This window comes from Natator depressus, chromosome 6, assembly GCF_965152275.1.
Source record: "Natator depressus isolate rNatDep1 chromosome 6, rNatDep2.hap1, whole genome shotgun sequence".
NCBI lineage: Eukaryota > Metazoa > Chordata > Testudines > Cheloniidae > Natator > Natator depressus.
Window position 1 is genome coordinate 89,667,164 of NC_134239.1, and position 13,905 is coordinate 89,681,068.

The following is a 13,905-nucleotide window of genomic DNA, read 5'->3' on the forward strand; positions in this document are numbered from 1 at the left end:
AACAGAATTTGTAAATTGTGTGTCGTCAGTTTCCCCAGATTGTCACAAGGTGAAAAAGGAAATGCCACCCTCTCCCTCTGAGACTGGCAAATTGGCAACTTATGAGACCGTGTATGCCATGGGGCTGCATACCATTTTCATGGTGATGTCAATGCCACCAATAAAGTGACTCCAAGGTCACAGGTGCTGTGCTTGTTGGACACTGGCTATAGCCAGCCTCAGATGCCTCTACTTACAGCCTTTCAAAGTAGGACATCTCAGAATAGGGGCAGGTGCTCAGCAAACACATCTTTGGATTTAGGATGTTATTGGTCTTAAGGATTTCAAACCCTTTGTGTGGCTTTTGATGCTCACTTTCCTCTTGGGCTTAAACGTCTTAGACTGACTTGATCCAGTGGAGAAGTTGACAGAGTTAGCAAGGCAGCTGGGGTTGGTTAGTGTCACTCCTACAATTGTGGGGGCCAGTAGGGTACACTTTCACACTGGTTATTTGTTGTGGATTCTGCTGAAATAGTTAGTTTCTGTTTTATTTTGATTGTTGGATGACTGAGTAGGGGATTTTTGGTTCGAAGACCAAGTTTGACGGGCCCTGGCCAGCCTCTGACCATGCGAAGGCAGGCCACATCTTGGAGCTGAGTCACTTGATGGTGGTCCTAGCCTGGGGATTGAGGAGGAGGTCCCCCTCACTCTCCATCTAATTCTATCTCTCTCTGATCTCTCTGCTCAGCTTGGAATTGCAGTGGGCTTTGTTCTCCCTCCCGTTCTGGTTCCCAACTTGGAGGACACAGAACAGCTGGCCTACCACATCAGCATCATGTTTTTCATCATTGCAGCCGTGGCAACGGTGCTGTTCATCCTCGTCATCATTGGTAAGGAGGCGAATGTAAATGTGTGGGAGGGATGAAGCTGAGAGGACCAGATTGTGTTTATGGGTCTCTGTATCAGGGAGGGCATGGGGCAGCCCACAGGGGCGATTTGGGGCAGTGCCCCAGCATAGCACCTGCTTCTGTTAACATACAGGGTCACTTCTTAAGCTGGTTAAAGCTGAACCTGAGAAGGGCAGAGGTGATGCCAGTGGGCAGAGCAAAGCACTTTGAAGAGTTTGCAGCCATGGTGCAGTCTCCTTTGAAGGCACACACCCCCAACTGGTCAGTTTGTTCAAAAGTTAGGAATTTTCTTAGATTCCTTACTGAAACACTTAACTCTCACATAGCATCTGCAAGCTTTCTAATCTCTCAGTTGGCGAGGAGACTATGTCCCATCCTGGTAGATGATGCCCTGGCCTCAGTTATTCACACCTTCACTTCTCAGGTGGACTACAGCAATGCGATATACCTGGGTATGAAGTCTTCAACACCTAGGAAACTCCAACTAGTACAGAACACTGCAGAATGTCTCCTCAGCAGCACAAGCCAACATGAGCAAACCTGTCCTCTACTCTCCCATGGAATTTCAGATCAAATTCAAGATCTTGGTCCTTATCTTGGAGGCACTGCATTGCCTGGGTCTAGCATATCTAAAAGATCACATAAAGTTCTGAGATGAAGACTGTGGTTGACAGCTCTGCTCCTCTGGTACAATGTAACTCTCTACATTAAGGGTCTTCTCATCTGACCAGGAGACAGAGCTTTATTGGGGGGCTGGTCTGAGACTGTGGAATGAACTCCTCCAAGAACTAAGGACCATAGAATCATAGAAATATAGGGCTGGAAGGAACCTTGAGAGGTCATCTCATCCATCCTGCCATGTTGAGGGAGGATTAAGTATACTTAGGCCACGCCTAATGGGTGTTTGTCTAATCTGTTCTTAAAAACCTCCAATGAGGGGGATTCCACAACCTCCCTTGGAAGCCTGTTCCAGAACTTAACTACCCTTATAGTTGAAAAGTTTTTTTCCTAATATCTAACCTAAATCTCCCTTGCTTCCGATTGGCTTGTTGCCCTGCTGTCCTCAGTGGATGAGGAAGAACAACTGGCCACCCTCATCTTTATAACAGCCCTTAACATATTTGAAGACTGTTAGCAGTCCACCAGACCATCTCAGACCTCCCCAGCCTTCCACTCTAAGTGCAAAGCATACTTCTTCAACCAGTCTTCTATAATACATATACAGAGCAACATGTATATTTTATAAAACAACAACAAACAAGCCCTAAAGTCCTACGAAAACAAAACACTCCATTGCACATGCTTCTTCTCATGGGGAGAGGATAAGAGAAGAAACAACATGTGACAGATGATGGTCATGTTACTTAATGTGCTCCTGAAAGGTGATCAGGTGATAAGCACAATGCAAAAATCTATATGGAATCAAGTTATCCCCTACAGCCTTTCTCAGCCTGTCTGAAGCCCCTGGAATGAGCAGGGCCCGTCAGAGCCAGCCTAGAAATTGCACCAGCAGGCAATGTATGCAGACAGGGTGCTGGGATCAGTCCCTGGAGAGCTGGAGATGCCCTGTGGGTGCTCCCCTCTCAGGGGAGAACAGAGGGCCATGCCATGGTACAGGAACACGCTGTGCCCAGCTGGCAGGGGAGAAGCCAGTAATGGGTGGGTGGGAGAAGGGATTAAGGGCAGAGAGTGGTGTAATGAAGCCTGGTAAACCATTAGATTAGAGGTGAGAGACCCCTCCCCAGCCACAAAGCCATCCAGGGGAGCGAATGGAAGCCAGGTCTCTAGCCTGGCAAAGCAAAGCACTAATCTGAGACCTGTTGAGTTCTGTTTTATTGTAACCTCATCGCCCCTCAGCCCATTCATCTTTCATCCACTTGTTGTGCCCTGCCTGACAAACAGATTGTGAACTCTGTGGAGCAGGGACTGTTATCTATCTTCTATGTCTATACAGCACCTAGAACAGAGGGACCCTTGGTTGGGGTTCCTAGGCACTGCCCTAATATAAATAACCACCTCTAGGGAGGTTGGCCAGACAAGCCTGGGTCCTGGAATGAAAACCAGGTCTCTGACCTAGCAGAGCAGAACACTATTCTCTAAGGCACCAAGCCTGGCCAGGGAGTGAGAGCCTGGGGTCTGGAGTGGAATCTGGTACAGCACAGCTTCCACCTTAGGGCACTGGGTTGGCCATGTTTTTCATTTCCAACATCCCTCTCACTCTGTCACGCCCAACTGCATGTTTTGAAGTTGGCAGCTTATCACCTTGTGTAGACAGGGATGTTAATAGGTCTGTTAGCCCTCTGTGGCTGGCACCACTGCTGAGTAGGGTTGCCAACCCTCCTGGATTGGCTTGGAGTCTCCCAGAATCGATCTCCCAGTGGCTACTGAAACCGATCCAGGAGATTTTAATAGGCTGCTACAAGTCAGGTCGGCGGCACAGCGGGGCTAAGGCAGGCTCCCTACCTGCCCTGGCTCCACATGGCTCCTGGAAGTGACCAACACATCCCTCTGTTGCCTAGGTGCAGGGGATGCCAGGGGGTCTCTGCATGCTGCCTGCACCCTGAGCGCCAACTCTGCAGCTCCCATTGGATGGGAACTGTGGCCAATGGAGCTGCGGGGGTGGTGACTGCAGGCAGGGGCAGCATGCAGAGCTGTCTGTCTGCCCCTGAGCCTAGGAGCCAGACATGCCAGTCGCTTCCGGGAGCTGCCCAAGGTAAGTGCCGCCCTGCTGGAGCCCACACCCCAAACCCCCTCTCATACCCCAACCACCTGCCCCAGCCCTGAGCCCCCTCCCACACCCACCCACCCACACCCAAACTCCCTCCTGGATCCCACACCCTGTCACACACGCCAACCTGCTCCCCAGTCCTGAACCCCCTCCTGTACCCCAAACTCCTCCCACACCCCAACCCCCTGCCCCAGCCCTGAGCCCCCTCCTGCACACAAACTCCCTCCCAGAGCCCTCACCCCCTCCTGCATCCCAACCCCCTGCCCGAGCTGGGTGAAAGTGAGCGAGGGTTGGGGAGAGTGAGCAACGGAGGGATGGGGGATGGAGTGAGTGGGGGGCAGGGCCTTGGAGAAGGGACAGGGGAGGGGAGGGGCGGGGCCTTGGGGCAGGGCAAGGGTGTTTGGGTTTGTGCGATTAGACTGTTGGCAACCCAATGCTGAGCATTGAACAGCTATAAAATTTCAACTGACAGGCAATGACTTTCCCAGCTGCTTCCTCTGAGGGTAGGAGCTAGTGGTGCTGGAGTTTCCTTTATCTTAGATTTCAGAGTGGTAGCTGTGTTAGTCTGTATCAGCAAAAGCAATGTGATTCCCCGTTGTTTTTGCTTTATCTTAGAGGCACTCCTTCCCTTTGCGTCCATGAGAAAGCTCACATGGGAAGGTTAGAGCACCAGGGAGGAGCGTGTTTTTATAAACTTTGGTTTCCCTGCCTCACCCCACAACATTTCCCCAACTCTCTGGGCCCAGATTCTCTGAGGCCCTGTTGTTGACAGGTCCATTCTGTTTGTTTACAGTGTTCCGGGAGAGGCCCCCGTTTCCCCCAAGCCGGGCCCAGGCCTTGATCCAGTTGAAGCCACCTGAGGAATATTCCTACGTGCAGTCCATCCTCAGGCTGCTCCGCAATACCAATTTTGTCCTGCTGATAGTCGCTTATGGTAAGGTCCAGTCTCGGCTCTGCTAAGTGACAGGTGAAGGTGGAGATCTTCCTGCTACTGTGTGTGCCAGAATGGGTCCTCCCTTGGCAGTGCTGACCAGTATCTGGCCTGGGCTGCTAGCAGGAGAAAAATCTTCCTTGCTCACAGTCCCTCCCCCAGGCAGATCTGGGAGCAAGTCATTATCTGGAATAACCTGCTCAGTTATAATATGGGTGAAGAGCTGCTAAACTCTTGGCAAGTGTGTGGCCTCCAAGAGACCCTGTGGAATCAGCAGGGGGGAGGGGTTGTGGAGGGACTAGAGTGGGTATGGACATAGCTTGTGGTCTCCAGGAAACCCCCACCCCAAAGAAGCCAGAGGGAGGGAGTTTGTTAAGGTCCCCTCTGCTTGTGTTTGTCCTGCTAAGTCTGGGTCAGGTGCTCACTTCTCCCTCTGCAGCACTCTCAGAAATGGGCCCCTTGATTTGTTTGCATGGGTATGGTGGGGGCCTGAGGTGCAGGTTCTGCTTTTGACACTGTAATTTTGTAATCTGATGAAGCAGTTCCCCTAGTAAGAAGGGGAGGATGACTTTGCTATGGCCTATTGGCTGTGCTCAGTGCCTCTAGTGACCCACCCAAGCGGTGAACAGCGGCCTCTGTACCCCAGTAGGATGTATTCTAGCCAGCTGCAGGGAACTCTAGGAAGTTGTTGTTCTGTGTGTGAATGTGTCACACTTGGTTCTAGCTGTGACATGGTTTCTGGCATAGGCTGGCTCTGTTCTCAGTGCCTGGCAAAAGAAAGCTCCTTGTTGGAGAGCCCCTCAGGAGAAGGAAATAATGGGATACACAGTACATAGGGAAAGCTTCTGGTTGCAGTCTGGAGCACAGTCAGGGATCTCCAGCCCCCTCACAGGTTTTTCTGCCAACACAGGTAGCTAATGGAACATCTGAGTGATTAACAAGGGATGGGGACAGTGTGATATTCGCTTTGGAGCTGCAAAAGGCCTACTAGGTCATTTAGTCCTTTCTCCCTGGGGAGTGCAGTAGAGCTTTCTGGAAGTGACCCTCAGATATCCCAGGTTACTCCTGTCATTTCCCAGATCACTTAGTCCTGTACTGCACCTTCTCTTCTCCTCTCCCATCCGGCTGCCCCCGAGCTTCATATCGAGGAGCTGGAGACAGTCCCAGGATTGTTCTGTGTCTGATGCCCTCTGAGAAAATCAGATACAGACGCTGGCTGAAAGTCTGTCCTTGATGTGCCCATCAAACTGTGTGGGTGTAAGTGTGAAGAAGGGGAAGGGATCAGTTACAAATTAGAGCGACCCAGTACTGGTGATGAGAAGGGCCTCTCAGTGTGAAGAGTTTCTTTAGAATCTGTTCTTCCTTGGATAATTTCTCCCTTTAGAGCAGGGGGTGGCAAACGTTTTTGGCCGAGGGCCATACCTGGGTATGGAAACTGTATGGCAGGCCATGAACGCTCACAAAATTGAGGGTTGGGGTGCAGGAGGGGATGAGGGCTCTGGCTGGGGGTGCAGGCTCTGTGGTGGGTCCAGAACTGAGGAGTTCAGTGTGCGGGAAGGGCCTCCGGGCTGGGGCAGGGTGTTGGAGGCTGTGTGTGCGGAGGGTTAGGGGTGCAGGCTCTGGGGTGGGGGCTGAGGATGAGGGTTTGGGGTGCAGGAGGGTGCTCCTGGCTGGGACCAAGGGGTTCGGAGGGGGATCAGGGCAGGAGCTTGGGAGGAGTCAGGGGTGCAGGCTCTGGGTGGTGCTTATCTCAAGCAGCTCCAAGAAGCAGCGGCATGTCCCCCACTCCGGCTCCTACACGGCAGCACGGCCAGGCAGCTCTGTACGCTGCCCTGTCTGCAGGCGCCACTCCTGCAGCTCCTATTGGCCGTGGTTCTCGGCCAGTGGGAGCTGTGGGGGTGGCGCTTGGGGCGGGGGCAGCATGCGAAGCCCCTTGACTGCCCCTATGTGTAGGATCCAGAGCGGGGCATACTACTGCTTCCAGGAGCTGTGCAGAGCCACGGTACACAGAGAGCAGGCAAGCCCCTGACCCCCGCTCCCTGACTAGAGTGGAGCAAACCTTGGACCCTTCTCCCTAGCGGGAGCTCGAGGGCCAGATTAAAATGTTTGAAGGGCCAGATGCGGCCCCCAGGCTGTAGTTTGCCCACCCCTGCTCTAGAGTCACTGGGGGATTCGAAAAGGCTGTTTAGTGACTTTGACACTTCAACTTCTCTTCCTCTTGGCTTGTGTTTTTTTTCTCCTCTGCTCACTTGGCTCTGCCTGACTCACCCTTGACTTTCAGTTCCCTAACAACAAAGATAAAGTGACTGAGACTTAGAGGGTCCAAAGCAATGAAGTGCTTTGTGCATGTCTGAGGGCTTGTCTGCACTTACAGCGCTGCAGCAGTGCATGGGTGCAGCTGCACCACTGTAGTGCTTAGTGAAGACGCTACCTACACTGATCAGAGAGTACTCCACCTCCCTGAGAGGCGGTAGCTATGTTGATGGGTGAAGCCCTCCTCTTAAAATAGTGCTGTCTACCCCAGGGGTTAGGTTGGTATAAATGCATTGCTCATGTGTGTAGTGTGACAAAGTTCTGTCCTTGTCTCCGTGGGTCCCATGTTTCCTGGCAGATTTCGCTAGCCTCAGAGGCTCACTGTGACCCTGCCCGTAACCCTTCTCTCTCTAGGGACAAGGGTCACAGTCTACTGAGCCATTTTCATCATAAGCCAGCAAGGGAGGTGAGGAGAAGTTATCCTTCCTTGCACAGTCTCTGTTGTCCCCCAGTCTCGATTAATCAGGGGGCAAAAGGGGGGAGCCCAGGCCCACCCTCTACTCCAGGCTCCAGCCCAGGGACCTTAATAGCATCAGCTATGGTAGCTTTTAGAAACATTACACGTACAATTCCCTGGGCTACTTCCCCCACAGCAGCCCTCACTTCCTCAAGCTCCACTTCACCCTAACCTCAGTGCCTCCTTCCTTGTGCCTGATATGGTGTGTACTATTCAGCCACTCCAACAGCACAACTTCCTCCCACAGCTCCTGACATGCACCCCCACCTGACTAACTGGGAGGCTTTTAATTAGTTTCAGCCAGCCCCTGATTGGCTTCAGGTGTCCCAATCAACCTAGCCTTCTCCCTGTCTTCTGGAAAGTTCTTAATTGGCCCCAGGTGTCTTAATTAACCTGGAGTAGCTGCCATTTCACTTATCCTGGTACCAGGGATTTGTTTAGCCTGGAGCTAATATATCTATCTCCCACTACTTTTCTATAGCCATCTGGCCTTGCCCCGTTACAGTAGATATTCCATAGGTTAACATGCATTGATTGACATGCAGCTTTGAGCTGAAACAACGGTAGGTAGAGGACATGTGCTGGCCTTTCATGCTCCTTCTTCCTATCCCTGAAGCTACAGCCAGTGAAGTGTCCCTTAGTAAACTCTGTGTTCCAGAGTGGGGGTGAAATGGGCCAACAGGCTGGTCAGATTCCTCTGCGCATTCCTTCCAGGGCCAAATCTTGTGAAGAGCAAGGTTCAGCACTGTGGGGTATGTTCCTGCTGCTGGCTCCCATTGCAGAGTTTTCCCTGGTGTCCCTCCTATCTTATCTCTCTGGAGGTTACTGACCCACCTGGAACTCACTGTTGCACTAGGTGGCTTTTGGAGTGAATGGGATGGGTGTTTCCTGTCCAGAGAGCATGTCAGGAGCTGATAACATGCGGATCCCCTCCTTTGCTGCTGCGCCTCTCAGGAGTTCATGCCATTCAATCTGGCTCAGTCTCCCTTGCGGCTATGTGTGTCTGTCTGCTGGATATATTCTACTCTAGTTAGATCCCTGTACCACACTCATCACCATGACCTAGTTCAATGTGTTGGCAGAGGCTGGACATGGGGAGATGTGAACTTCCCTCCAGCTGCTGCTGCACCACTCAAGGCTTTTTGAGGTCAAAGCGCTTCATAAACATTGGTGTGCGTGGTGAGGGTGTTGCCACTCTACTGTTGGGGGAAACTGAAGCACTGGGAGGGGAAGTAACTTGCTGCAGGTTGTAGAGGCGGAGTCAGTGTCAGAGCTGGGATTAGAGCTCAGGAGTTCCTGTCTCCCCATCGTGTGCTCAGGCTACTATACTCCTCCTTTCTTCTGTACCCTGGGGTGCTTCCTGCTGTTCACTCAGGTTTTGAGAGAGAGAGAGAGAGAGGATGGGGGTGTGGGAATTTTGCACTTGACTAGGTTTTAAGGATTGCAGATGTCTCAACACAGGGACTTTAAACCTTGTTTATCCCGAGCACAGGGATGTGTGGTCTGTGACTGGTGGAACCTATGATCCCCACCCACTGTCACAGTGATCACTGAAGCCTTAAAGAGAAACCAGTTGCAAATGTGCATGACTTTCTGAGAAGAGGATTGAATTGACCATTATGAGTTTTGCCCACATGGGAAAGCTTTTTCAGCTTAATTTATGGTGAGAAATTAAATCAGTAGAGTAATACAGGTATGACCCCCTGTGTGGACACTTTTATTCTGGTGTAAGGATGGCTTTTTTGGTGTAGCTTGTATCCCTTGGGAAGGGGTTTAAACTAAAGCAAAGCGATTCTTATACTGGAATAAAGTGTCCACACAGGGGTAGGGTTATACTGGCATTACCATCTCTTTAAGACATCAGTGAGCTTTATGTGTGACTGATCATATTTTCCCAAGTACACGAGCCCATAGTGGCTTGGGAAGGTGCTGTTACTGCTCAGCAAACTGCTTAGCTCCTACTCAGTTACTAGGACTTCTTGGCTGGAAGAGCCCACTTCTTCTGGCTATTGCTGTGGGGAGTGAGCGAGTTCCGCTTTGTGAGGAAACCTCCAGCTGGGACATCTCTTCCAGCTCACACTAGGTAACTGGCCTTGGCATTGCAATGTTAATTGGATCTGAGCTCCTCAAGGGAGGCCCTGCCAGCCCAGCACTATTCTGGGTGCGAGGTTGGAGTTCTCTCTTGGCTGGTTGGAGTAGGTGGTAAATGAGTTCAGTCAAGAATGAGTCCGACTGTGAGCAGCTTACTGACCCCAACATAGCCCAGGCCAGTCATTCTGCGGCTGTCATGCTAGGGCAGGACGTGGAGGTCAGGAGAGCTCATTTGTGAGCTGTGCCACCCAGTGGGTAGAGAAGAGCGATTGTACTAGAGGGAGGAGGTGCTGGGGCCTGGATCCACTGAGCCCCCTATCAGCTCTAAAAATGTGTGCGACCTCCCTCCACTCAGATAAAGAGCAACTCTGAGACTGCAGGGTTTGGCCCAATCACTGAGCTGAGATAGAACTCGCCTTGGCTGGCCCAGCAGCCCCTCACCTTCCCTCCAGATGTAGCCCCTCTGCTAGCTGACATGGCGAAGGCAGCCAGTTGTTCTGCAGGCTCCCCAGCCCCGTTGTAAAACACTGTGCTCACACTCTCAGTGCCTGATGCCTGGGTCTCTTCTGCATCTCTGGATTAGAACATCCACACTCAGTGGAGCCCTCTCTAGGTCCCCAACCTTTCTTCACCCAGCAGGAGAATGGCAGGCTGTGAATATGCTGTGTTTTTATCCACCTCTCAGGTTTGAACACTGGTTGCTTCTACGCCCTGTCCACTCTGCTGAACCGCATGGTGATCCAGAACTATCCAGTAAGTACCTGTGACATGCTCTCCTACAGCATTGCTGTCGAAAGAAAGTTTGTATAGGGCACAGTGCAACAGTACCTCCTGCTGGGAGAGACTGGTACTGGAGCTACTGTGCGCTTCCTCTGCGTCAGCCAGCGCTCCTATCCCTGTTCCTTGCACCATCTTCTGCTGGAAGAGAATTGGGCTGGTGAGCTCCACCAAGGGCTATGCCCCTATACCATAATCAGTTGGGCTTTCTTCTGTTAACTCACCCAATCACTGCTTGTGCCCTATTCCCTACAGCAGCAGTTCTCAATCTTTTTCTTTCTGAGCACCCCCTCCAACATGCTACAGAAACTTCAGGGCATGAGGGGTGCGAGGGTGTCTGGGCTTCAGCCACTGGGCCAAGGGGGAGGCGCTCGGAGTTCTGCCCTGAGGGGCACCAGGGCTCGGACTCTGGCCCCTGGGCAGGCCTCAGGCATAGGCATAGTTTGACTTCTGTTTTGGGGAGGGCGGGACCTGGCGGAGCTTGGGCCAGCTCTGTACAGTGAGGTCTGGGGAGGGAGCACCAACTCCACCCCGTGACTCACCTCAGCAGGCCACCCAGGATTGCAGGGGGGTGCACCCAAAAATTATAACTCAAAGGGGGTGGGGTTTCAGCTCAAAAAGTTTGAAACTGCTCAGGGTGCGGGGTGGGGATAGCTAGGAGCTGTGTGCAGAGAGGAGTGTAGCTGAGGGTGCAGGCAGAGGGGCAGCTAGGGGCTGTGTGGTTGCTACTCCCTGAAGGCTGTGCTGGTCCTGGAGCTGGGTCCCCCCGACAGGGCCGCTCTTACCAGCTGCAGGAGTAATCAAAGGGTGCTGGGAGCTGAGGAGCAGCCGCAGCCCCAGGCACTAGCAGCAGCAGGAGACGGGGAAGCGCCAGGGCCAACCGCTTCATGGCACCAGCCAGAGCAGCAGCAGCTGCCCTGCACTGCCCGTCTCCAGCTTCCCACCTCCGACCTGGCCAGGAGCAGGGGGGAGAGGAGAAGGTGGGAGTGTGGAGCCGCTCCCAGGGCTGCCCCAGTCTGGTTATGGTACTGCAGTTTGGCGGGGCAAAGCCCCTCATGCCCCCCCAAACTGCACCGATGGGTTATGGGCTTTGCTCTGTGGGGCACCAGGGCTCGGGCTCGCATACCCCCTGAGATCGGCTCATGGACCCCCAGAAGGCCATGGACCACTGATTTGAGAACCGCTGCCCTACAGCACTACCAGCTGGGAGCCTCCTGACAGTCATTGCTCCTGCACCTTTCACTACATTGCCTTCCCATGGAGGAGAGGGGAGTGCTCCATAGCTAGGACTTCTGTAACTTTCCCTAAAGCACCTACTGCTGGGAAAGGCTAGGACTGGGATACCTGGGAGCATCTTTTCCCTGGGGTTACCCTACATTCCTGGTAAATCCTGAACAAGCTGACCCAAAGACCAGTACTGGACAGCAAGCTTTGAAAGGCCTTTAGTATCTCCTCCTCTGAGGCCCTTTTAGCCATCCCTCCCTGCTTGCTGTTGGCCATTAACTAGTTCCTGTATTGATGTGTGTCTTCCCACAGGGGGAGGAGGTGAATGCTGGAAGAATTGGACTCACCATTGTAGTGTCTGGCATGGCTGGAGCTCTGCTTTCTGGCATCTGGTTGGATAAAACCAAAACCTACAAGTAAGTCCCTTGCACTCGTTTCTCCACAACTCCATCCTACTGTCTGCCACATGGAAGGCAAACCCCAGGGGAGGCAGCTCTGCCTTTCAATGGCTTGACAAGGTGGGTGAAGTAATATCTTTTATTGGACCGACTTCTGTTGGTAAGAGAGACAAACTTTCAAGCTTGTTACAGAGCTCTTCCTCAGGTCTGGGGCAGCGGGGTGGGGGAGAACAACTGAACAATCACCCTGCAGTAAAAGCAAGAATTTGGAGCAGCATATTAGCTCATTTTGGGAGTTTCCTGAGCCCAGGAGATACCAGCCACGCTTTTTGGTTCTGGAGTTACTCATTCCTTCTTTGATGCACAAGGTACTGGAGCTACTTCTCCAGGATTCCTGTGTGCCTCTGGTTTATTTTTGATGTTCGTGTTTAGGGATTAATGGGTTTGGGTCTGGCCTATCATGAGGGTAGAGATTATTTGTGTGTGGACAGACAAACATCTGCTTCCACCAGATAAGAACTTACACAGAGTTGTCTTGTCAAGGGCTGTACAGAGGGAGCTGAAAGGAGGAGAGCTGCTTTTTGGGAGCTGGGGCAGGGCCAGAGCAACCTGCATAGGCACGAAAGGCTAGGGTTCGGTTATGAATTGTCAGTGTGTGGGAGATTTCTTTGGGGAAGAGTAGGTGGGAGAGCAGGGGTCTGGGGAGCCCCTCCTCCTTGGGAGAAAGGGGGTAAGTTGAGGGTGCATTTCTCTCAGGGAAACAGAGTGAGGCAGACTTCCATGTCTGACTTCTTTCTTGCTGTCTTGTCTTGTGTCTGGAAGCTGAGAGAGAGCAGTGTGGTCTTCTGCCCCTGCATGGCTGTGGTCAGGTTCCCAGTACCCTGGGAAAGAAGGGGTAGAAATGGCCCAGGGCTGCTTTGTCAAGGCTGAGAGAGTTCCCAGCGTGGGAGGAATCATACAGTACCAGACCTGTTCTCTGCCTCACAAACCAGCATCTGAGAGTCTCTGTTCTACTTAGTGAAAGGTCCATTGAGTCCTGTGCTCAGAGACACTTTGTGTGTGTGTGTGTGTGTGAGACACTTTATTGAAGGCAGAGTCTGATGGAGCAATGCATGTGGGGGTGGGAACTGGGGTCAGATTAGGGTTTGGTACTTATGGGGACACTTGGCAGAACATGCTGCCATCTGCGAATGTACAGCTAAAGGTCCCTGTGTTGCCTGAAGCTTTAGACTGGGGGCTTTCCCAGGGGCCAGATCTTTCTTGGTGGGAGTCTCTGCTACCCTAATTCACTCAGTCTTTATGCAATGAGCCTTGACTGGCCTGATTACAGTGAGCCCCCGTATGCTAGCTAGGGATCTGGCTAGGAGGTGATCAACTTCCCCGCACCAACTGGCTTTGTTAAGGTGGTGGTAACCTGCTTCCCTTGCAGGCCAGAGCAGACAGGGCTTTATTCTAATAGCAGGAGATGGGAAGAAGGCTGCTTCCATGATCTTTCCCTTCCAGGACCCACCACAGCATTTATTCTGGCTCTGGTAGCATGGCCTATCCACAGCAAGGGAAAACTTCCCAGGACCTTCTACCCCTGGGTGGGTATGTTTAGGGCCCACAGCTTGTTTGGGTATCCCCAGCTGTAGTTCCAGCCATCAGTACTGGCAGGTCCAGGGACCAAGTCTAGAGCAGAAACTGATCTTTTGGGCCAACCCTGAGATGGCAGATGAGGACTTATGGGGGTACTGGGGAGCAGGGAGAAAAGCTGGAGCAAATGATCACTGGATAGGCTGGCTAGTCACTTACTTCTGTTTCTGGTGGCTGTGTGCAGCTGGGCTGGGTTAATGTGCATTTCTTTTGGCAGCTGTGGCTACTGTAACCCTAGGGGGTCGGAACATACTCTGTCACTAACTGCATTTTTGCTGCTCTGTAATTTGCAGCCCCTAACAACTCTGTCATGCTGGCAACATGGCCCAGACTGGCACAGCTATGGCATGTGACATTCCCGACTCTCCCAAATGGAGCTATATTGCTGCACAGAGATCACAGTGTAAGGGATTTGTGGTTGCACAGTAGGAGCTGGGAGTCCACTCTCAGCAGTGTGAAAATAA

At 52.3% G+C, this 13,905-nt stretch overlaps 1 protein-coding gene across 4 annotated transcripts in view; it reads left to right on the forward strand.

The window, feature by feature from the left end:
• Nucleotides 1-13,905, forward strand: part of FLVCR2 (FLVCR choline and putative heme transporter 2) — a 57,410-nt gene that overhangs the window by 25,141 nt on the left and 18,364 nt on the right. For all 4 annotated transcript variants that reach the window (XR_012639973.1, XR_012639972.1, XM_074955966.1 and 1 more), the window contains exons 2-5: nt 728-869; nt 4,409-4,549; nt 10,093-10,160; nt 11,721-11,824. Coding sequence is in view for 2 of the 4 variants with exons in the window: in XM_074955966.1 (XP_074812067.1) it covers nt 728-869; nt 4,409-4,549; nt 10,093-10,160; nt 11,721-11,824 (455 nt within the window). In the remaining 2 variants the exon portion in view is untranslated. The remainder of the gene's footprint in view (nt 1-727; nt 870-4,408; nt 4,550-10,092; nt 10,161-11,720; nt 11,825-13,905) is intronic.